Here is a 24,026-nt window from a genome sequence, read left to right on the forward strand (position 1 = left end):
GCTAGAAGGGGACCGGCCCACACTGGAAGGCCTCGGGGTGTTGATCCCAGGGTGGTGAGTGGGAACACTCGCTTCCTCCTGCTGGTAGCTGGCCCCACCCTGGGCTGGCTTCTGCTCCCAGCAGAGACCAGATCGGGCAGGAGAGGAGGTCCAGAGTTCCAGCACCACCACGGCTGTGGGCGATGCCCCGGTTGCAGAAGGCTCCCTTTGTGGGACGCTTCTTTGCATTATTCACCATGCACTGTGCGGCAGGTTCGAGGCTGGGCCCCTGCCTGGAAGCAAAAAGAGCAAACAAACAAGCGAACAAGCAAAGAGACCAGGCAGCCAAGAGAGCTGCGAGCAGGCGATGTGAGTGTGTGTGCAAGGTGCAGTGGAGGTGTGCCCGGGCCTGTGCAGGGCTGGGGGGTGGGCCACAGAGGGAGGCCAGCCCTGCTCCTGTGCTCAGAGCTGGGGTGCCAGGGGGAGAAGGCAGAGCTCATCCCTTTCTATTTGGTTTCCGTCGCCTCCATCCAGACACTGATGTCCAAACTGAAAAGGGCGCACCTGCCGCCGTGAGAAGGGGTCCTGTAGGCAGAGCTGGGTGAAGCGATGCCGAGCAGTCATGTCAGACCGCTTTAACGAACGCGTCCCCAGGTGCAGACCAAAGTGAACACAGGCACCGCGAGGACCCATGGGTGTCTGCAGAACCTGCTTGTAATTCCTGGGGAAGGCGGGGCACTCGTGCTCGTCTGTTTCCAAGGGTGGACCTAGCTCTTTCCTCAGCAGAATTTTGAGTTTAATTATTAGAGCGTAGGAGGTTTGTGGCAAAGCTGTGGTTGGAATGGAGCTGTGTGTGAGGAAGAGGGAAGAGGAAATGCTGTAGCGAGAGGCCGTAGCTGGGGACACCCGGGAGGGCCTCTTGGAGGAGGTGGACACGTTGAGAAGCAGCCCGGCCTTGCAGTGTTATGGTATCTCATTTGTACGTCCACACAGCTTGGGCTCTGTGCAGATGGGGAAAGGCAGTTGAGTAAGGGTTCACAGGTAGACCGTAGAGGGTAGAGGGACGAGGCTGACAAGAACGGGAATGAGACTCAGCCATAAATAAGGGGTGCCACACAGGGGCCCTGGATTCTGCTGTGGCTCCTCATTGAGGAGACGGGACAGGCTGGGGGTTCAGAGCAGGGCCACGCACACCGGAGGACAGCGAGGTTCAGGGCCCACAGACGCTTGGCTTAGAGAAGAAAAAATGCGCTTCTGGGGACCTGGGACTCCTCCGCGGGTACAGGCAGGGTCTTGCTGAGCAGGGAGTGGAGGGGGCAGGTGTTTGGGGGATCATCCACTCCCTTACTTTGGGGGTTCCCCCTCTGAGCATCCATCCTTCTCCTCACAGCCAGAATCACTTCCAGGAGTGCGAATTTGGTCAGCACTCACCTGCTCGAAGCTTCTGCTCCCCGGAGTGTAGAGAATACAGTTTGAGCGCTTGAGTCAGGGCTGAGACTCAGGCCTGGGCACAGACTGGCCTTCTCCTCTCCTGCCATCCCCTGTCTTCATACCCCCTTCCCTTCGTCCTGCTGCATCTTCCAATACAGCCCTCCCCGGGCCTGGCAGGCTCCTACCCATGCCTCAAGGCATAGCCCAGATGCCCCTTCTCCGGGGCTTTTTCTGCCCCTGGATTCCAGACTCCTCTCGTCTTGTCCACATCGCTCGTTGGCACTCCTTTCCCACGAGGTGTGTGCAGCTCAAGGGCAGAGGCTGCATCCCGTCTCGTGTGCTTGCTCAGGGTTGGCATTTTCTCCAGACTGGCCCGTTCCACCCAACTTGGGGAAAACAGAAGGCAGTGGATGTTTTCTCCAAAATTAAGAACTTCCTTACAGTAAGTTTGCCCGAAATAGAACGGCTGTTTGATGCCGTGAGCAGTTCCCCAGGACTGCACATATAAGCAGGCACAAAACGCTAGCTGCCCCTTAAAAGAGAGTCTTCTAGCTGTCAGATGTGACTGGGTGGGTTCCGGGGCTCCCCAGGAAATGAGAAGGTAGAAATGGGACCAGAAACCTGTTCCCAGACTGTCCCACACACACATGGCCTTCCCAGGCGGCCCGGTCCCTGCCTCCCCATCCCCTTCCGAGCAGAAGGAGGGTATCTGTGTCTGCAGCTGGCCCCCGCAGCCCTCAGGGTGGGGTGGGGCAGGACAGAAGGGTGAAGGGAGGCGCCCCCTGGCATGCAGGTTAGGCTGCTGGGCGCTGTGCTTCCTGGCCACACTCCTGGGGTGTCTATCTCATCTAAGAAATTCGAAAACAATTGAGAAACTGAGGGGCCCCAATGATCATGGTATGACCAACAGTGAAACTAATACTCTCTGAGAATAGGCCACTAGACTTCCTGTGTTCCAGCCTGGGCTCTGTCCTGACCGTTCCTCTTCCTGGCAGTAACACCCCTGTTTCTCAGCAAGCCTTCCCTCCCCTCTCCCCTGCCCACGTTTGAAATGTGATGGTATTACATTGTCCCCCTGCCTGAAGCAAGCAGAGACTGACATTGCATTTATTATTTTTTCCAGGTGTTTCTTGGGCATCACAAATGGGGCTAGAGGAATAGAGGTGCAGACACAAGTTAACTTACCCAAGGCCCCCCTGCTCTCTTCTCTTGGGCGCATAGGTCAGAGGCAGAAGGTGCGCCTGGGCCGCAGTGAGGGGTGAAGTGCATTCTCCTGCACGTTCTGGCCTCTGCTCACCTGGGCAGGTGCCCACAGGAACCTTGGAAGGCAGATGAGGCTCCCCTCCAGTGCTTCCCACTCATTCCCCAGGGTCAGCCGCAGAGGTGGGACACCCCGGGGAAGCCGTGGAGGGGCCGGGTGGGCTCCGCAGCTCCCAGCGACCCTCCCCAGTGAGGAGCCTTGGTAGGGGTTACATCAGCAAAGTGGGGGTAATCGTGTTTGTGTTCGGCCAGTTCTGCCTACAAAGTCAGTTAATGTCGTATGGGAGTCAGTGGCTTAGGAATTATTATTGCTGTCATTACTTCATTTATTTTTCATAACAACTTCAGAGGTGGAATGTTGTTCTGATTTCATACAGACCGGAGGGTCGGTGTGGGGGTGGACTGAGCTCACTCCTGGGTCTCAGGCCTGGGGCCCTTGCTCTTCACGGCTGCTTCACTCACATTCCGTGAATGCTGGCTGTGGACCTCCAAGCCCCATCCGTGACCCCGGCATTGGTACGGGACCGCCGTTAACCCGTGTCCTCAATTTCTCTGTGGGACGAGCTCACGGGGGCAGCAGTGCCAGCAAACGAATGGACGGGGCCGCCATCGGGCATGGGTGGAGAGCGCTTCTCCGATGTGGGTGTCAGCAGCACAATGAAACCCCTCTTTAGAGGCTGTCTGAAGCTGTGCTCTTCCAGGCTGTGTGCAGGATTTGGGTTGCTTTTTCTGGATCCGCCTCAAGTGCCTTAGACCCAGGTGGAGACCATCCGGAGTAGATGGGTCAGCAAGCGTGTGCGTGCAGTGCACGTGCGGTGTTGGGGTCCGTGGGTGAGAAATAGCAGCAAAACAGCAGATTTGGCTCTTGGGTGAGGAGCTTCTTCCCAGTCCAGCTGGGAGGAGAAGGAGCGTGCCTGGGGTGACGAGAGGCAGGCGGGGCAGCATCGGAAGCCTCCTGCTTCTCCAAGAAGCTTGACCTTGAAGGGCAAGCTTGACCTTGAAAGGCAGGGTGGGCTCATGCTGGCTGCGTGTGTTCACAGAGGGGACAGGGACTGAGGGAGGCTGCCTGAGGGCTCGGCTGGAACTCCCCCAGCCCCATCGGTGAGAACGAGGGCACAGACCGGTGCCTCGTCCTGCCCGCACAGCCACCATCAGGAAGAGTCTCAGATTTTCAGAATCGTATTTTCGACACTCCCGAGGCCACACAGTCCCTCCTTCTCAGAGAAGTCTATCTTCTGGAAATCAGTTTCTTCATCACTATTTTCATAACCTCATTTAATAAAAGAGCAGTTTTCATGGCCCTTCTTAGGGTAATGTCTGCTTTCTGCCGTCGTGTTCTTTAACTGCAGGCTGTTTTCCCATCGTATTTGGGGATGAAGCTGGTTTCTGGCTTCTCCTGTAAAGTGTTCTATCTCCGGGGTATTTCCTATCCACTGCTTCTGCCTAGCCAAGTGCACGGTCATTAGATTTGCATGTGTTTCTGTGCATTTGCTTTCTAAAGCTCTTAATCGGCAAGGCTCTTTCTAAAAATTTTAAAGAGGCAATAGAAGTACAAGATGATATATGAATGGCATTTTTTAAAAGAATACTCAGACATTATAGCTACTGTTTGGACTGTTCCTCTCCAACCTGTAACTTACGCCCCTCCTGTTCCATGGTCTCCCCATCTGGGGGCTTCCCTTGCTGCCCAGGATCGGACTGGGGCGTACGACGCCTCTGAGAACCCTGCTCTCTCCTGCCTCTGCCTCTTCAGGTGGCTCCGACCTGAGGAATTCTGTATAACACAGAAATAACTCCTTTCTGTAATGGTTCTTTAGCCCTGTGTTTTTCAGATTATGGCTGTGACCCTTTATTAAAGGACCTCTCACACCCACGTAAGAAAAATAGAACAGACCGTCGACACGCCGGAAGGGCGAAACCTTCATTTCAGTTGTGTGCGTACACGCACGTCATGACATCTGGGACAGCAGAGGAAACGTGTGTCCTTTAGTCAAACATATTCGAACATCCCTGCTGGGTTCCGACATACTGCTAAGCTTTTATGGAAGAGAAACCAGTTATAACCTGTCTCTAGTAAAACGGTCTTATGGTGTGGGAAGAGTAATGGTCACAAGGCAAGGCAGAGCCCCCGAGTCCTGTCGAAGATGTTCCCTAGTCGGCAGCAATCACGGCGGGCTGCCTCTGAGTGGGTTCCCACAGTCTTTGGAGGATGGCTTCTCCTCTGTCACTCCTACTCACTGTTCACATCTCAGCTCAGATGGTCCTTCCCCGGGGAAGCCTTCCCTGCTCCCCCGTCTGTATCCGTTTCCTCCGTTAGATGCCTCCATAGAGCTGCGTTTCTTGCCGTCAGAACACCTGGCTCAGTTTTTAATGATACATTGATTAGGATGGTCATTTTATTGTCCGTCTCCCTCCGTCTTCTAGACCGTGACCTCCACGGGACAGGTCTGGTTTTTCTTATTGCACCTGCAGGAGCCAACACGATGCCTAGCATGGAGTCCACACCTAGTATCCAGCAGTGGCTTGGGGCACGGCCCCACAGTCAGCTGACATCAGGCATCCCATAAAACCCTCTGCTGGACTCAGGTCTTTTCCAGAAAGGAGGTGGGGGTCTGATAGCACAAGATGTACGGGTGGGATCGAAGCCCCAGGAGCTTGGCAGAGGCCTTGGCCCTTAGCCACTGCTTTTTCCACACACAGACCCACGCTGCCCGAGAGTGAGCAGACCTCCTTCTTCCCGTTCCCCAGTGCTCCCGGTGACACTCACAGAAAGCAAAAGCAGAATTTGAGATGGAACATCTCTTGGTGATGGTCTCTTCTCTGGCTGCGGATGGGGCTCCACCATTCCCGGTTCCATCGTTACAAGCCCCTCGTTGCAGTAAAGAGTAGTCAGGCCATTAAACATTAATTGGAACCAGCTCATTCGGATTCCATAGTGTCGCAGGTACACATTTTAGCTGAGGCTCTGATCTGTGTTAGTCTGAGCACAGATGGGTGGTTTTTTCTCCTCTCTCTGCAAGAGTCTATGAGGGGGGAGGCGGAAAGGTGGGGAGAGGGGAGGATCAATAAGTATTTCGAGGGTTGCCTTAGCATGAAAAACATGTTTCCAAAAAAAAAATAAATAAATGTTTTGGAAACATTTTATTTTAGGTGGGAGAAAATGCTGACACTCTGGCCGACTCCCACGACCAGGCATTTATCGGGGGCACGGCATCGTCACAGCCAGGGAGCTCGCGAGTGTTGAAACTGCTTTTCCATTTGAGAGGCTGGACCTCTGTGACCCCGACCATCATTTCCACAGCAACCAGCTGCGATGAGATGGGGGCTTTGACCTCGCAGGACATTTGCAACAAGAAGCAGATGAGCTTTCAGATGGAAAATTTACTCTATGGCCTTGAACAGATCTCCTAGAAGTGAATCTCAGTTTCCTTATCTCTGGAATAGAGAAAGGAACAGGACATTCTTTTGATTGTATGTGGAGAGATCCATGTTGGAAAAGCATGTATGTAGGTACTGTTGATCTTCCCTAAACCAGCCCAGGGTTGATGTGGGCAGGAAGAGCTGTTGCCTGCGCACGTGGCTCTGTTCTGGGTAGCTGTCAACCGGCCTGCTTTCACTTCTCTGACCAGCACCTCACTCTGTTAAACTGGCTTCCTGGCTGGTCCTGGACAGGCGAGCTCACTGCCACCCCAGGGCCTTTGCACTGCGGTTCCCTGAGCATTTTCCTGTGCTCTTCCCAGGGGGCTACATGGCCCCCTCCCTCCCTTTGTCTGGGTGTCTGCTCAAAGTCACCCTATTAGAGAGCCCCTATTAGACACCCCATATGAAACAGCAACTCCAGAATGATCTGCCCCTTCGTGCCTTTTCTTCACAGCACTGGGATCACCTGGAATTTCATGAGCTTCACGGGGCAGTGTTGTTGTCATAGTTGTCTTTCTTTTCTTTCTTTCTTTCTTTCTTTCTTTCTTTCTTTCTTTCTTTCTTTCTCTCTCTCTTTCTTTCTCTCTCTCTCTCTTTCTTTCTTTCTTTCTTTTTTTGAGTTTGGTTTGAGTTTGCTACACCTGCCAGACTGGCACATAGTAGGCCATTCAGTCCTCATGAAGAACCTTTTTTTCATTGTTTTAAATTTACTTATCTTTAGGAAACTGTTTCAAAGAGTAAAAAACTTGGCCACGATCGTGGAGGTGGCAAGTGGCAAACGGCAGTCTAAAGCCAGGGTGGACATCAGGTCCTGAATTTTCCCTCTGCCTTGAGTCTGTCTTTCCTTCCACCTCTTTCCCTCTGAGTGCTGACGCCTTCGCCTGCTTCTCCAGGTCCTTCCCTCCTCACGCCCAGGCCTGTCCAGGCTACCCCACTCTGCAGTGCTCTTTCTTCTGATCCCAGGCTACTGCCAACACAGCCCCTACGCCAGATCCTAGTAAACGCTGCCCGCTCGTCGTGTTCCCGGAGAACCCCGTGCTTGGCCTTCTAGAGCGGCGGCTGCATCTCTGACCATGAGTCAGCACGCTGCATGCGTGGACAGGCCACCGTGGCTCCATTCCCTCGCGACCCGTGTGCTAGGAGGTGTGTGTGGTAGGAATGGCTTCCCTCACCCCGTCATGGGGTCAGACGTGGCAACAGCTGCGAGAAGAATCCCTGAGGAAGTCTCACCGAGCGGTGTTTGGACAGCCTGTTCTTGGGGGTGTTATTCTTTGTTTAAACGGTTATTTCTGTGGGGCACCTGGGTGGTCCTGTCGGTGAAAGCATCCGACTCTTGGTTTCGGCTCAGGTCATGATCTCAGGGTCATGAGATCGAGCCCTGCATCGGGCTCCACACTGAGTGCGGGGTCTGCCTGAGATTCTCCCTCTCCTCTACCCCTCCCACTCATGTGCACACACGGTCTCTTTCCCTCTCTCTCAAAATAAATAAATAAATCTTTTTTAAAAGACATTTATTTTCGTGTCACCTGTTGGAAGACGATGGGATGCCTTACGTTTAATTTGGACTTTATCTTTTTCACCATATCTGAGGTGCTTTGGGGCATTACCGTAATCCCTGGAAAGGTGGGACAAGCAGATAATAATCTCCCCTAGTAGAAAATGTGCACAGTACCGTACTTATGCATACTTCGGTTGGCAGAGACTGTTGTTCACTAGACAACACCTGACGTCCAAGTCTTGAACTTCCCTGTTGCAAACTGTAAACATTCAGCTCTCCAGCATATGGACATGACGGTGCTTGCTCGGGCTGTTTTCAGCTAGTCTGCTGACGACAGTTGCCGGGAGAGGAAGCCCTGGGCACAAATTCCTAAGGTAGCACCGTTCCTGTGGTGTGTGCTGGCCACGCTGAGCTCATTTTCCCTCATCCCACACCCTCTGCTCTGCTTCCTGCAGGAAAAGTGCGGTGGCGGGACTTCAACCAGGAAGCTTACGTCGGAGGGACGATGGTCCGCTCTGGGCAGGACCCCTACGCCCGCAACAAATTCAACCAGGTGGAGAGTGATAAGCTGAGGATGGACAGAGCCATACCTGACACCAGACACGACCAGTAAGTACGGAGCTGTGGGTGGGCCCGGGGCTTCACTTGCTTTCCCACAGCCCAGTAAGTGGCCTCACCGTGCCACCACCGTCGTTCTGGTCCTCTGGGCAGCTGACCCCGTGTTGTGTCCTTTACAGGGTGGTAAAGCTAAGAAAAGTTCTGAGGCATACGACAATGGGACTTCAGCCACGGGAAGTGACAGGCCCATTTGGGATCAGATTCTAGTCTTTCGGATGCCCTGAGGCCGGACCTGGAGGCTGTGGGTTGCTGGCCCGAGCGTGGGCGTCAGCAGGAGAAGGTTGTCCTGCTGCCCTTATGTTCACTCATCACTTGTCATTTCTAAAGTCCATCCACACACAAGCATCGTTTTCCGTTGTTCACAACCTCGTGGGAAGGAAGAAAATCTGAATTCTTGCTTGTAAGTCGGAAATGCTGTAGAGACTAGAAAGGGGAAAGAAACAATCTGGCAGGGTAGGTGTGACATTGAGACAGGAGGCACAGGGTGACCTCTGACCACACGAGGAGCTCTCGTCTGCATCCTTCTCTTGATTCTTCAGGGATCTGGGACCTGAGGGTGGAGGCCACCCTGGGGTTTACCACGCTCGGCTGACAAGGTCTCCAGCCGTACTAATGTGTGTTCGTTACCGCTTATGCGGAAAGTGGTATCCATAGTCCTTACTCTTACCTCTGAGCCTTGCTGGTGAGAACCTCTGATTGGGAGGCTGTTCACACGGGCTTCACTGGGGATGCATCCTCTTTCGGACTGTGAAAATACAAGCAGCTGCATTTAGAGGGCAGCCGTTTTCCTGGGTGTGGGTGGGCATTCCTGCTCACGGAGTAGCTCTGTCAGGGATGGCACATCGGGGATGCATATCTGCTATGACTCAGACGCTATGTTCGGGTCCTGGGATTCCAGTCAGAAGAGCCCTGTCCTGTCCTGGCGGGTGGCGGATGACAGGTGCACCAGGAAGCAAGGGGGTGCAGTACTGTGAGGCCTGGACAGTCTATTTCCAGTGAGTGCATTCAGGGGCCCCCAGAAGGTGGGAAGGCCAGGAAAGGCCCCAAGGAGGGGTGGGTCCTGAGCTGGAGGCCTCCAGAAGGAAGGGCAGGGACGAGGCTGTGACAGGCAGCGCCGGGCTTCCAGGGAGCCAGCCTGGGGTCTCATTGCTCTGGGTGTGTGTCCGGGGATTGAGAGGAGGGTAAGCTGACGAGAGACGAAAGTCAGCGACATCACACACGAGCACATCTTAAAAGTTTGGCCTTATTTTGATAAGTCAGTAGCATACATGGAAAGTATTTTTTTTTTCTTTCCTACTTTCAGGGGAACTTGACGTAACCGTAGGCACCATTCAGCTGCCAGTGCTCACTCCCTTAACAGTCCTCTTTGCGTTCCGGATAGCTCTGTTCACCCCTAGCAGCACAGAAGGATGCAGGTTTACCAGTCTTTGGACTGGGGAAGTCAGTGTGCAGTGTGTGTAGGATATATTTAATCTATGGAACATATGATGGATATGTAAATGTATGTGATATATGATACTAAAATCTTACCATTTTTCTAAATCCAGTCGTGGAGATTGTTGAACGTCTCCTGCGATCCATTCCTTCTTTTTCAAGGGCAGTCCTGATGCTGCACTCCTGGTTAAAGACAGCGTGCTTAACCGTTTAACACCCTCTCTAAAATAGGGTTTGCTGACCTGGGATATAAGGACCCTGGGGGACCCACACGGCAGCTTTGGGACCCTGAAAGTCCCACAGCCGCGTGTACCGTCCCAAGGTGTGGACACGCCTGCGTGTCTGGGGAGAGCCCCCGGGGGCCTGCATCCCCACCACCATCCCTCCCCAGGCCGACTGGACTCTGTACCACGCCTGTGCCAAACGCTCCTTGGGGCGCCCTCAAACCATCCTCCGGACTCAGCGCTGGACACAAAGGTTGTCCTCACTGCACGGAGAGGACACGGAGGCTCCCGCTGTGTGAAAACTTGCCCAGGGATTAGGAGCAGCTGACTGAAGGCCAGAAAGGGGCAATGTGGCTTTTAAGAGGGGCTTGGGCTAAACCCAAGAGAGTGGTTAAACTTCTAGCAGAATCTAGCTGTGAAACCTTACCTGGTGGCTTGCCTCGACTGTTTGGAGTCCCAGCTCCATGAGACGGTGCGCCTGTCACCGCACCGCTTGGGTGGGAGTGGTTTTTCTGCCCTGGCTCCTCCTCCACCGACTTTTCCTTAGGGCTGCGAGAAAGTAGTGCCTTTTGTGACGACTCATCAGTGTGTGGGCTGTGGTTCTGCCTCCATTGCGAGCCCCTTGAAAGTCCCCCAGACTATATATAGACACGCATAGCTTCTTTTCAGTTTTTGAGATAGGAGTTTGTCCAAACAGATGTTTGACTATTCATCTCATGGTGGGATGTGTTAAAGGTGGGGTTAATTTTGGTTCCAGTTACTGTGTCACGTTCATTTGCATGTGTTAAAGGAACAGCTGGGCTGCCTTCCATGTTTGTTTGACTTTGGCTAAATTAAAGTCTACCCAAGTCCCTCAGATGCCTGGAACGGAGCCAGAGTCCTGTCTTCAAAGTGTGAGCTCTAGGAGAACTGCTCGAATTAAATGTCAGGTGAAGGAGATCAAGCTAGCTCCGTGAATCCCCCCACCCCCACCGTCTCTGTAACAGAGAGCAGTTACAGCATATGACCTTCTACACAAATGTACTTTTTTGTTTGTTTGTCTCTGCAATATCCCCTTGGTCCAGGGTTATGGAAACGTTTGAATTCATACTTCGCTTGGGGTAAATCTGAAAGCAATGCACGTGGTTAATTAAGAACAAGGTTTTTGGTGTCACACGGATCTTGGTCACAATCCCAGACTCTCCAGTGCTTAATTCTGTGGCCTTTATCATTTATAAGATGATGTCCCACGATCACCTCTGGTTACTGTGAGGATTAAATCGAATGTTCACAAGGACTGGTTCCTCCTCCCACAATATTTGGTCCAGGAGCCACATCAGCGAGGCGGCCCTTGATCTTGACCGCCTCCCCTAAGAGTGCAGCCTCCTGGCCCCCACGCCAGCATTCTTAATCTCCCATACCCTTGATTTTCTCCATAATTCATATCACCACCTGCACACCATGCGTTTGACGTATTTACACGGTCGTCTGTCTTTACTCATTAGAATAGCGAGATAGCGCGTGCAGGGCTGTTACTGGACGGCTCATGGCAGTCAGTAAACTGGTGCATATTTGTTGAGTGAGTGTGTTGCTTAGCACAGAGCCTGACATATGGTGAGTGCCCACTGAGTCATCAGTGATATTAACCGTCATAAAAGAATAAAGGAGAGTGAAAGGGAGATTTTTAAGCCGTGTTTATGTTCTTCCAGGACTGGAAAGTACTGCAAATACAATCTACTCCTTATTGTCTGTCGTTTGGGATAGATACAAGGAATCAGGGGTCCAGAGCCTTGCAAAAACACCAAATAAAACAAAACAAAAACCCCACACATTTGGGCTACGTTTTATTTACCTTTTTAAGTGTATTTAAAAAAATACTGTGCCAAAAAAAAATACATACATAGAAGCAGGGAGCCTAGGAGAGCTTGCCCGGAGTGAAATCCCAGATCTGACATATAGGAAACTCTGAGAAGTTAGAAAGTGGTCCATGCTAGTCTTGAAAATACAGTTTCTCCACTTCAAAGAAGAAGAAGAAGAAAAAAAAAGCTTCTCTACCTCATTTAATGTTATTTAAAATCTCAAATAAGCTATCAAAACTAAAAGCAAATTAAAAACCAATGGGAATTTCAAAAGTGCTTTTTCAGACTATTTGTTTCTGCCCCCTCCCACCTCCGGGAAGCTATTGTTACTGCCCTGATAACAGATCATGCAAGTCGGACAGATCCAGACACATACGTACTGAAGGGGGAGCCAACAGGACGAGCTAATGGACTGGAGGAGGAGTAGGCCTTGGGGCAGAGCTCCAAGGTTTATGGCTAGAACACAGAAAGCGACGGGTGGCCTTTAAGTGAGATGGGGGAGGCTGAGGGGAGCAGGTGTGGGGGACACATCCGGAGTTAACATTTGGACATGTTAAGTTCCAGACGCGCTGCATGTGATTGGCTGTGTGTCTGGTGTTCAGGAGAAAAGTCTTGGTGGCAGTGTAAATTTGGAAATGGTCTGTATGCAGATGGTATTTAAAACCATGCGATGGACGTCATCTCCAAGGCAGTGAAACGTAGACAGAAATAAGGAGGCCCAAAGACCAAGCTCTGGATGACTCCACCATTGAAATTTTCAGCTGTAAAGCTGTGAAGCCAAGGCTAACACTTGGAGTTGGGTCCAACATGGTAGACTGCTTACTATTTCCTGTGGGTGCTGAGAATTGGAGAAGTGCTCTTGTTGCCTTTTTAGAGTAGGGGTAGGTGAAAGCCTTTCCAGCATCCAACTCAGAAGGGTTTTGTGTTGTTTGTTTTTTGTTTGCATTTGCATGTGTGTGTTGTTTTGTTTGCCTGGAAATGCGTCTGATGGGGACGTCAAGTCTGGAAATCAAGTGCAACCCGAGAAGTTTACAGAGTATCGTTCTGTCTGCTGGGGAAAGCTGGAGCTGGTTTGCCTTAAAATTGTTTACATAAGTAAAATCAAATAAACTTGTAGGGGGAGGAAGCTTATTCTCTTGTTTTCTTCTTTTCCCTTTCAGCCAAACAGGATTTATTTATCCGAGTCACTGAAAAATGAGAAACACTTGGTGAAAGAATAGGTTTTGCTCAGGTTGCAAAAGTTAAATGACGAGGAAGTTTCTTTCTATGTCACCACCCTTTCGTTTGATCACTAAATTAAAAATGAAGGGTTTTGAGACATTTTTGAGTCCAAACCTGAATACTGCTCCTGAGAACAGGGCTGTCTCGACTGCATCCCACGAAGGATCCTTTTCTCAGAGAGGATTGTGCCCAAACTGCCCACCTAATGGATTCATCTGGCAGGCTCTAAGTCGAGAAAACACTGTTCTTACTCCGTCCATAAATTAGAGTTGGAAGGTTGGGTTTGGTTTTGTTTGGAATCATCACTGAAGGGCTGTGTTTTGAACCGGTGTTCTAAATGTCTGGCCGCAACGGTGCCCGAACACAGAGACCAGGACTCTTGAGGGGACCGTTCTTCCTTTCTTCCTTTTATTTTTTAGAAAATTTCAACAAGAAGGCAGGCATTTAAGTCATGGGCTGTGCTGTTTATTTTGGCGGGAATGTCGGCGTTGATGTCAGTTGTTTTAAGAGTGGCCCATCAGGATTAAGGGTGGTGGGGAAAGATACAATCTGAACCTCTCATTGTTACTCAGTAAGAGTAAACACTGTGGAAGCCAAGAAAAAGTTTTCTACGTAAACTCAGCTGCTCGGAAGGACGCTCTGGTGCAATGATCATAGGACTCAGAGTTTGGTTTTTAGGAGAACGGAGGATCCAGGGAAGCAAGAGAAGTCTATCTCTGAAGGGAATCTGGCTCCTCGTGAGTGGGGGCATGGAAGAGGAGGGCTGTTGGGGGACTCAGGGCTTTTTTGCATTTCACATTTTTCTTATAAAAGTGGTGTCTTACAAACACGCGCAGCTGACCTCCCGATGTGGTGACTGCTTCGGGGCAGGAGTGTTCAGAGCACCTGCTCCCTCCGTCGGGGCGGGCAGGGTCCTAGTGGAGGAGGCAGGCGCCCCACGAGGCACACTCTAAGTTCAAGTGGCCTTGTGGGCACTTGTGGCCGGTGGGGCAGAGGGAGTTTGGCTGTAGCATAGCAGTGAGCCTTTAAAGTCTGTTCGATAATAACAATAACAGAATATTTATTGGACATTTTATCAGTCATGGCCTGTGCTCAGCCTTTTATGTGCATTGATTGTATTTAATCTGCTAGCACTCCTGCGAAGTAGGTAGGGAGATTTTTCTTCTGATGACATCATCCACTGGTCTCCAGAAGCCCGTGAATTGAGAGTCCGCTTCCAGAAAGCACGGGAGCCTCACGCAGGAGGCAGAGTCCCTGACTGCGTGCTGGGCGGAGGCGGCTTTCCCCCTTTGTCACGTTGTCAGCAGGAGCACACTCGGGGCTCGGCAGGCACTTGGGGTATCCCAGCCCCCACTAAGGCACCACCTATATCTAGAGCCCTGAGCCCCTGGGAAGTCCTAGCATGTGTCAGTTCTGAGGCCGTGCTGTGGATGGCATGTCTGTGGGGCGGATGGGGAGCTGAGCCTCGGAAGCTGGACCGCTTGCCTGAACTCGGGCACGGCGGTCAGTGGAGAAACCGGAGCGCCGGGCACCTGGCTGCCCACTTGGAGTTCCGTCTCCAATGTGGCTGCCTTGCCATTGCTCTTCACAGGTGTCTTTCCCACCCTGGTTTTCAGGCATGAGTCCTGGCATGAGGCCTCAATGTACCTAAAAAGCAGCAAGAGGTGGTGACTTAGAGCCTGAGATGCATTGGTTCTCCACTAGCCACAGGCTGATGGACTCCTGAGAAATTGAGAAGAAGCAAGGTTTTTGTCTCTCCCCCTCCAGTCTCAGGTTCTCCACGGGAATGTAGTGGAAGAATGGGCTCTGTGTCCGCTCCGTGGGAGACGTGCGGGTGTGCAGTTGGAGGCGGCCGGCTGCAAGGCTCTCTGCCACCTTGTCCTAGGGCCTGAGTTGCACCTTTCGTGCAAAATTCCGACCACAGCCCTGCCACCATTCACCAGCTTCTTTTGTTTTGTGTTTGTTTGCTTGTTGTTGGTTTTTTAAATTTTTTAATATGTTATGTTAGTCACCGTACAGTACATCATTAGTTTTCGATGTAGTGTTCCATGATTCATTGTTTGCGTATAACACCCAGTGCTCCATCAATTCCTTCCCCCCTTGATACCCATCACCTTGTTTTTATTTTTAGTGTTTTTATGAAACCAACTCCAGTGACAGGCTACTCTTCTTTTTCCCTTTATGTGTTCCCCTTTTTGATTATTTGGGGCCTTATCTGTATCTAAAATAAAAAATGCCCTGAACTGGGAGACAACATAAGGCATAGACAGTGGAGATTGTCTGTGCCTCGGTCAGCAGCTCCGAGGGGTCTGATGGAGGCCTCTCTTAAAAGATTAGTAGCAAACGTTCTGAAAGCTTAATCCCCAAGTGGCTGTGCACACATGTGGCTCAGTTTCCCTGGCAGTGACTGTGGGTTATAGTTTGGGCAGAGATGGCATGGTCCTAAACGAGTAACGTAATTTTGTTTCTTTATTCTTTGGTCCCCTTTCCACGAATATCCTGGGAAGACAGTGATGAACACGAAAGTCCTCTCGGTCCTCGAGGAGTTTGCAGTGCAGTGGGAGAGGCCGATGGATACACAGACACTTGCACAGTCTAAGAAGGGCAACCGAGCCAACTCGAAGTTGTGCTTCATTGCACTCTGTTCTTTAGGTTTTAGACTCATTGTGAATTGCTGTTATCTTCTGGGCGGCCTGGCCCTTTTATCCTCATGAAATGCCCTCTTTACCGCTAATAACGCTTTTGTCGTGCTCAGTATCGGTAGAACTGCTCCATCTTTCTTTGGTTTAGTGGTTTCTGTTGTCTATCATTTCCCATGCTTTCACTTCCAAACCTTTTGTTCTTATATTTAGAACATATCTTCTGTGAGTAGCAGCTAATTGGGTTGGGATTTTTATCCACTCTGACAATCTTGTCTTTTAATTAGACTATTTAGTCCTTTTACATTTAGTAGAAGTTCTGATGTATTTGGGTTTTACGCTAGCATCCCTCTGTCAGTATCCAATTCCCACCACCTGCTTTGTGTTTCTTTTCCTCCACTTTTCTGCTTCTTTTGGTTTAATTATTTCCCCCTCTGTTAGCTTGTTGCGTTCTTGACTTATGAGAATCTAATATAAATGAATAATTTATTTTCCCCAAACAATGCACGGACCTTATAGCACGTTATCTGGTTAGCTTTCCTCTCCCCTTTGACACTCTTTGTTGTCATATGGTTTAATTCTCTTTATGCGTAAACTCCACAGGACATCCTCTGTTATTTTATGCAGTAAATATCCTTTCAATTTATTTATATATTTATGTTTCCACTTTTCCTTATTTCTTATAATTTTCACTTTTCCACCTGGGACCATTTTTCATCTGTCTGAGAACTTCTCTTAGTACCACTTTTCTGGCAATGAATGCTATCCTTTTATTTGTCTGAAAACACCTTTATTTCACTTTTAATTTTGAAAAGTATTTTCACCGAACTTGGAATTCTAGGTTGACAGTACTTGGGGCACATTTATGTAGCCGTTCTGTTGTCTTAGGCTTCCATTGTTTCTGGTAAAATATCAACTGTTAATCTTACTGTAGCATTTTTGCAGGCATTTTAACTTTTTCCTCTAGCTGCCTTAAAGATATTTCTCTTTGTCTTTGGTTTTCACCAAAATGTGCCTCGGTGTTTTCTTTGTATTGAACCTGTTTGGGTTTGTAGAGTTCCTGAATCTGTAGCTTCATGTCTTTGGTTAAGTTTTGCTTGTGCCCCATTTTCTCTCCCCTCTCCCTCTGGGCCTTAATTACATCTTTGTTAGATATTTCCAAATGTCCTGTGCCTTCTTGTGCTCTTTTCCATATTATTTATTCTTTTTTATTCCCTGTGCTTTAATCTAGGTAGAATTCTGTTGGCCTTCCTTCTGGTTCACTGATTCTTTCCTGTGCTATATCTGTTTTCCTTTTAAGTCCATCTACTGCATTCATAATTTTAGTTGTTGTGTTTTGTTGGGTATGAACAAATATGAAGATATTTAAAGGCCCTAGCTGATGTTTTCATCCTCCAAAGAGGATTTAGTTTTGCTCCCTGGCAGACAGTTAAAATGGGGCAGATCACGTGGGTCAGGTCTGGAATTGAGCTGGCTTAAAGCTGGGTTTCAGTTTTCCATAGAGCACTGGTGAGTTTCCGGCTCTCTTTTGTTACTAGGAAGTAGCCCTTTGGGATTCCACCTGGGAAGTCTGGGATGTTTATTAGAGCCCCTTTTCCTTGGCAACACCTGAACTCCAGTTCTGGTCTCCACAGTTCCATGCCACCTGCAGAACCTTGGCTTGCCTCCCCACCTGCAAAGCCCTCAGTTCTGCTTGGCTTATCCAGTCTCTTGGCTTCACACTGCTTGAGGGCAAGAGGAACAGAGAAAGTTGGCCTTACTCTGGGGACCTCTTTTCTTTCTGGGAACCTGGCCCTGTAACACCCAGATGCCTCGTTAACTCTCCAACGCCTTCAAGTAGATTTTTTTGGTGTGTTTCATTCAAAATTTCTAGTTGCTTTTAGTGGGTAGGTTGGTCTGTACCAAGGAACTTTACTGTCACTGAAAGCAGGAAGAAACCTGAGTGTTCTCTTTGGAATCCAAATTCAGTCTGAATCTTGCCAGTTCATAAATTTTGCCCTGAGCAGCATTGTCTGTCACAAAGGAAAATAGTAGAAAACACTGTGGGCTTGAGTGCTTAATAGCTCGGTCACTGAACTCCCAGACTAAGGTTGAAATAATCTCTGTAAACTCTGGGTTTCTTATCTGCAAAGCCACAATAACGCATGCGCTCTCCATCTTACACGTTGCTATTAGGCTCAGACATCAGTGAAAGAACTTCATAAGCTGCAAACAACTACACAAATACAGGATATTATTGTATTGTTATTTTACGTGACTAGCAGCTTGTGTATATGAGAAATCAGCTTTGAGCAAAGACTGAATTGTTATTCGGTTAAGCTTTGCTCTCGATATGTGCATGCCATTGAGGACAGGCGTTCAGCCTCCTCTGCATGAATGCCTCCATTGTGCTGAGGGGTAAGTGGGTCTTCTCATGCGAGCGCGACATTGGAGAGTGTTGTTATTGACCAAAAACAGTTGAGGAAATAATTTTGACAGGGTGATTCCACCTATTTCAGAAAGAAATTAGAGCAAGAAAAATGAGGGTCATCAGCATGTTGTTGGTAAATGAGATGCATCTTTGGGTCCGAACAGACCCTCCTCTGTCAGCCACCCACTAGAACGCATTGCTTCACCATCACCATGTAACTGTTAAAAATTTTTCTTCTTTTAACGGAAGGGTTTCGTATATTTTGGGAAGTAGTCAAAACAGGATAAACCGTGTTTCAGCTTTCTCGATCCCTTAGGCTGTGTATTTTACTCTTTCTGAAACAGTCTTTCAGAGATTACCTGTGACTTTTCTGAGAGCTGGAAAGAAGTGGCGTTGCCCATTGATGGCACCTGCGTTCTTACACCTAAACGTCCACCTGCTTGCCGGTGTAACTGACCACTTCACCTGTGTCCTGGAGTGGTAGGTGTTAGTGGTGGGGTCTGTGAGAACCCAGGTCTCCATCTCAGTCTGTAAAATTAGAAGTACAGACTTTTAAAATAACACCCATCTGAACTATACCACATCAACTGTGATTTCCTCCATCTGACAATGATGAGAGAAAAAGAAAATCCACGTCTTTGGAAATCCAAGCCTATTAAAAGAAGGAAATATCCCACTAGGAAAATTGCACTCGGATTTGAAGTTTTATATTCAGTGTTGATTTCTTTTGACTCTTGCGTTCATGCATTCATTTAGCAAGCATTTGAGGACTTACTGTGTGACAGGTGTTTTTCTGGTCACTAGGGAAACATCAATGAACAAAACTGATTTAAAAAAGAAAATCTCTGCCTTCATAGAGCTTACATTGTAGGGGAGGGGTAGAAGACAGTAAAATAAGTGATTATATGGTATAAGATGATGTTAAAGGCAACACAGAGAAATAAAAAAAGGGTGGTCAGACAGTGTAATAGTCGAGGTCCAAAGTCCAATATTAAGTGTTTAGGCACCGTAAAAGAAACAATCAACAAAATGAAAAGGCACCAACAGAATGAGAGAAAATATTTGCAAATCATATATCTGATAAGAGTTTAATATCAAAAATATATAAAGAGCTCATACAACTCAATAACAAAATATTTAATAACTAATATATATAACTAATTTATAATTTAATTAAAAATGGGCAAAGGACTTGAATAAACATTTTTCCAAAGAAAGTACGTGAATGGCCAACCAGGTAGGTGAAAAGGTGCTCAGCATTCCTAATCATCAGGGAAATGCAAATCAAAACCACCATGAGGTATCATCTCACACCTGTTAGTACAGGTATCATCAAAAGACAAGAAATAAGAAATGTTGGCCAGGATGTGGAGAAAAGGGAACTCTTGTACATTGTTGGTGGGCGTGTAAATTGATGTAGCCACTGTGGAAGACAGTATGGAGGTTCCCCAAAAATTAAAAATAGAGAAGTACCTGGGTGGCTCAGTCGGTTAAGCATCTGCCTTCAGCTCAGGTCATGACCCCAGGGGCCTGGGATCAAGCCCCACATCAGGCTCCCTGCTCAGCGGGGAGTCCGCTTCTCCTTCTGCCCTTCCCCCTGCTCATGCTCCCTCTCTTTCTCTCTCTCTTAAATAAATAAAAACTAAAAAAAAGAAAAAAAGGAGCCACCCTACGATCCAATAATTCTACTTCTGGGTATTTATCCAGAGGAAACGAAATCACTGGCTCAGAGATAGCCACACCCCCATGTTTACAGCAACATTATTTATACCAGCCAATACCTGGAGCACCTGCTGTGCACTGATGGATGAATAGATAAAGAAAATGTGATACACACACGCACACGCGCACACACACACACACACACACACGAATATTACTCAGCCATAAAGAAGAAGGAAATCCTGTCATTTGTGACAACATGGATGGACCTTGAGGGTATTATGCTAAGTGACAAAAGTCAGAGAAAGACAAATATTATCTGATCTCACATATGGGTGGAACCCCCCCAAAACAGAAAGGAGAGGAAAAAGAAGAACAAACTGATAGCAAAAGAGATCAGATTTGTGATTACCAGAGGCGAGGGTGGGGAGGGAGAATTGAAGGCCGGCGCTCAGAAGGTTCACACCCAGTTAGCAGTAAGTACTAGGGAAGTACTGTGCAGCCTAGGGACTTTGGTCAACAGCGGAGTATGCTGTGTTGGAAGGGTGCTGAGCGATGGGTCCTAAGAGTTGTCATCGCAAGGAAAACTACATGTCTTCCTTCCTTCCTTCCTTCCTTTGCATCTGTATGAGGTGATGGATGTCAACTAAACTTATTGTGGTAATTACATCACAATATTAAGTCCAGCCGTTGTGCTGTACAGCAATTATATTTCACTAAAACGGGGGGAAAATAAACAGGTCAGTAGGGAAGCTTCTCACAGGAAGGCATTTAGGCAAAGATCTGAGGGAGGGACAAGGGAGCACCATCTGGATAGCGGGGACGGGGCAAGGGAAAGTTCCCGAAAGAGGGAGTGTGCCGGGCACATTAGGGCAGCCGGGAAGCCGGCCTGGCTGGGCAGGGGGCAGGAGATGTGACAGGAGCCAGGGCATCTGGGAAGCCTGGAGGCTTTTATAAGGACACTGGGTTTTCCTCCGAGAGAGATGGGAGCCACAGCCGGTTGTAGAGCATCATCTGAATTAGGTGTGTAAAGGCTCCTTCTTTTAAAGGTAGCTGCAGTAAGACCAGGCTTATTGGGGGTGGAGTGGGAGATGCAAGGACAGAACCCGGGAAACCCGTGGAAATGACGCTGACCGTGGCTCGTCGCAGTGGGTTAGCAGAGGAGCTGGTGAGAAGTGGTTGGATTCCGGATGCATTTTGCAGGTAGAGACAAGAAGTAGGCTGAACGGGAGCATGCGGAGCGTGAAGGATGAGGCCAGCGTCCTTGTCCGCGCGGCCTGAAGAAGGCCCTCTCCTGCGAGGAAGAGCAGGAGTGTGGAGGGTGCTGCCACCAGATAGCCCAGGTTCGAATCCTGGTGTTCCCTCAGCGCATCCCTGAGCCCCTTGAGCCACTCTTGTCAGGTGTGAGTTGGGGTGATAGCAGTGGGCATCTCATGGGGCCGTGGTGAGGGGTGAATGAGTTAACACTTGGAAGTTCCCCAGCACACAGTAGGCACTGCATGAACGTCAGCCGTGGTTAGGGGAGCCTTGCTGCGAGGACTAGGAGAGAACTTTCGATCCGAGTGGAAGGGTCAGGCGGGCAGTGGAGATATGTGAAAATCTGGAATTCGGGGCACAAGCCTGGATAGAAGCTCTGCATTTGGGATTTTGAAACGGTTCTATGTGGTATTTAAAACCACTCTGCTCTCCACCCCTGAATGTGTGTTACTAAGCACAGAGATACTTCTGATCCCCAAAATGGCTTCGGTCTTAATAGGTTTGTTCTCCATGGAATTCTTCTCCTTTATGGTGATTGTTGAATTTCCTCTGGTACCTACACTGTGACCCTTGAAACCAACACCTTTTTATGGTTAATTCTTTTTTATATTCTCTTCTATTAAGTGCAAAGGCCAAGGTAATTCTTGTTTTCAATACTCATAGGCAAGTGCTATGTTTCGACACTGGAAAAGTCCCCGATGTTGTTCTGAGCTAAAAGGAAACCAGGGCCCTGCCTGTCTGGTTCGGGTTATCTGGTATGTACAGGCCCGTGGGACTGTGAACGGCCCAGGTGGCTTGGAGTGCCTTGCTCTTCTTCTGGCTGGCATCCCTTTCAAACGAACTCCTTCCTCTCCTTGCCACTCTCGCTCCAGTCCCTGCCTCCTCCCCTCGGAATTGCCGCGAGCGCCTACGTCAGGTGACTCGGTGCAGCGCCCGGACCCACCTCCCCAGGCGCCAGTCTTGCTCCTTCCCATGCAAGAAACCACCTGAGACCACCGCGAGTATAACCCACGCTCCTGGCCTTGCAGCAGCATCCCGCAGCGGCTGGCCCTGGCTCCTGCCCTGCCTCGTCCTCCAAGACATGCCTCTTCCCAAGGGCCGCCTCCCACCGGCCCCATGCCAGGGGCTCCCTGCCCTCCGCTCTGCCCGTCCCCACTGTGTGCCGGAGGGGCTCCCTTGTTTCACAGCTCACATAGTCTTCCTCCAGGTATTTCGTCAGCTATCTGTGCTTTAACAGCTCCCCAATCCCTCGCTTAAACTCCCGAGGCATTCAGACTTTGTTTTCGCTCCGGAGAGATATTACATAGATAGATTAATTACATAATATCCTTAATTCTGGGGCAATCCCTTATAATTAAATGCTAATATTTTTGTGGGGAAACTTCATGAGCTTTCACACGAAGCGAGATGAATAAAGCTGATAGACCTCACAGTCCGGGTCAGGTTTTCCTGGCAAATGAATTCAGGTGCGCTCAGGTTTTGCCACGAAATATGAGAGGAGTTGTTTTGTTTTAAGAGTGTCAGATTTCGGAAGTGTAGGTTAGGAATTCTGGACTCCTGGTAGGTAAATAAGGAAGAGTAGCAAATAAACGTCCTGCTGCTGCCCCATGGTGAATAGCAGTTACTACTCCTACTCCTCCCGCATTGGCATAGTGTGAGACTAAGACAGCCCGAGTTATCAGACATGTGAGATGGTGGGGGAGAGGAGGAGAGGGGAATAGAGACCCCAGGAATAGTCTTCAAGCAGCTTGATCTCCTGGAAAGCTTCTGGAGTTATCTGGAGGTTTATGCTGGAGATGAATGCCTAACACAGCTCCTGGTACGCTTTGTAACTCACTCACCCTCCGCCACCTGCCCAGTGAGCAGAACCGGATATGGTGGCTGCTTTTATAAAATGACTCGGTTGGCACTGTTGCCTCTAGAATCCCGTTTGTAAAGAGGTGCCCAGCAGCGCACGGCAGTGTCGTCATCTGAACACGCTTTTGTCACGGCCTCCAGAGGGGAAGAGGGCCCTATGATTTGTCCATTCTGGGGTGTAAGCAGTTCCAGCCCCGAGGAGCTGTGGACAAGACACGGATGACAGGGCTGCTGGTGGTGGTGGTGATGACACCCCCTCCCATGGTTGGCAAATCTGTCCCTGTTTCATCTAAACAGTAGTGATCCATCCAGAAGGATCCGTTCTACCTTGCATAGGACAGCTTGTATCAGACGTCCTCAAAGGACACCTAATTTCTTAGTTTCTTTTTTTTTTTTTTGACAGTAGCTTTTAAAAAGTAGGTACATGTTTGCTGAAAATGACCACACCCCCCCAAAAGGAGCTCGTACCAAAGAGTTAGAAGGAATTTCACCTGATCTGAAAATCTCAGTAGGCAGGGATAAGCATTAGCATTCTTGTGAATGTCCTTCCTGATCTCTTATATTATCCTCCAATAGCTAGATGCATGTAATTATATAAAAATACATTACTATATTTGCTGTTTGGCATTCTCCTTCTTTTTCACTCATTGATCCATAGGAAACATTTTAAATATAGCTTTCATTTTTAATGGCTTTATATATTCCGTTTTATGTTTATTTAGCTAGTTCTCTGGTGAAGGAAGTGAGGATTGTTTCTTTTCGGTTTTAATGCTAATAGTGTTGGGGTGAGTATTTTTGAATAACCAAAGAAGTCCTGTTTTAAATGTCACTGTATTACTTAGTTCTGAGAAATCTACCGGAATGTATTCCATATATTGCTGAGTTTGGCTACTATTTGATTTTGGGTTTTGGATTAAGATTCATAATTGAAATTATCTGTGGTTTCCCTCTCTCCCTGCCTCCCTTCCTCCCTCCCCTTCATCTGGCTTTGGCTTCATGTTTATGCTAACTTTGTAAAACGAAATGTTACAATCATTTTTTTTTTAAAAGATGCTTAAGAAAAACTTATTTACAAAGGAATTGTTTCCTGAAATTCACCTATAAAAGTCATCTGAAACTAGAACTGTTTTTGTTTTACTCAAAGTAGTCCTTTGATGACTTTTAAAAATTCTCTCATGGATGTTGACATATGGTACGTTTGTCTATGTTGTATTTGAATTAATTTTGATAATTTGTATCTTCCCAGAAGATCATAAGTTTCCCTCGGTTTTCGGATTT

General features: G+C 48.8%; 1 protein-coding gene across 2 annotated transcripts in view; it reads left to right on the top strand.

Moving 5' to 3' along the window:
• The window catches only part of GALNT2 (polypeptide N-acetylgalactosaminyltransferase 2), a 183,299-nt gene that overhangs the window by 109,160 nt on the left and 50,113 nt on the right, over positions 1-24,026 (top strand). For both annotated transcript variants that reach the window (XM_040624116.1, XM_040624115.1), the window contains exon 3: positions 8,044-8,197. In XM_040624116.1, coding sequence (XP_040480050.1) covers positions 8,044-8,197 — 154 coding nt within the window. The remainder of the gene's footprint in view (positions 1-8,043; positions 8,198-24,026) is intronic.

Source organism: Ursus maritimus, unplaced genomic scaffold (genome assembly GCF_017311325.1).
Source record: "Ursus maritimus isolate PB19 unplaced genomic scaffold, ASM1731132v1 scaffold_7, whole genome shotgun sequence".
Classification (NCBI taxonomy): Eukaryota; Metazoa; Chordata; class Mammalia; order Carnivora; family Ursidae; genus Ursus; species Ursus maritimus.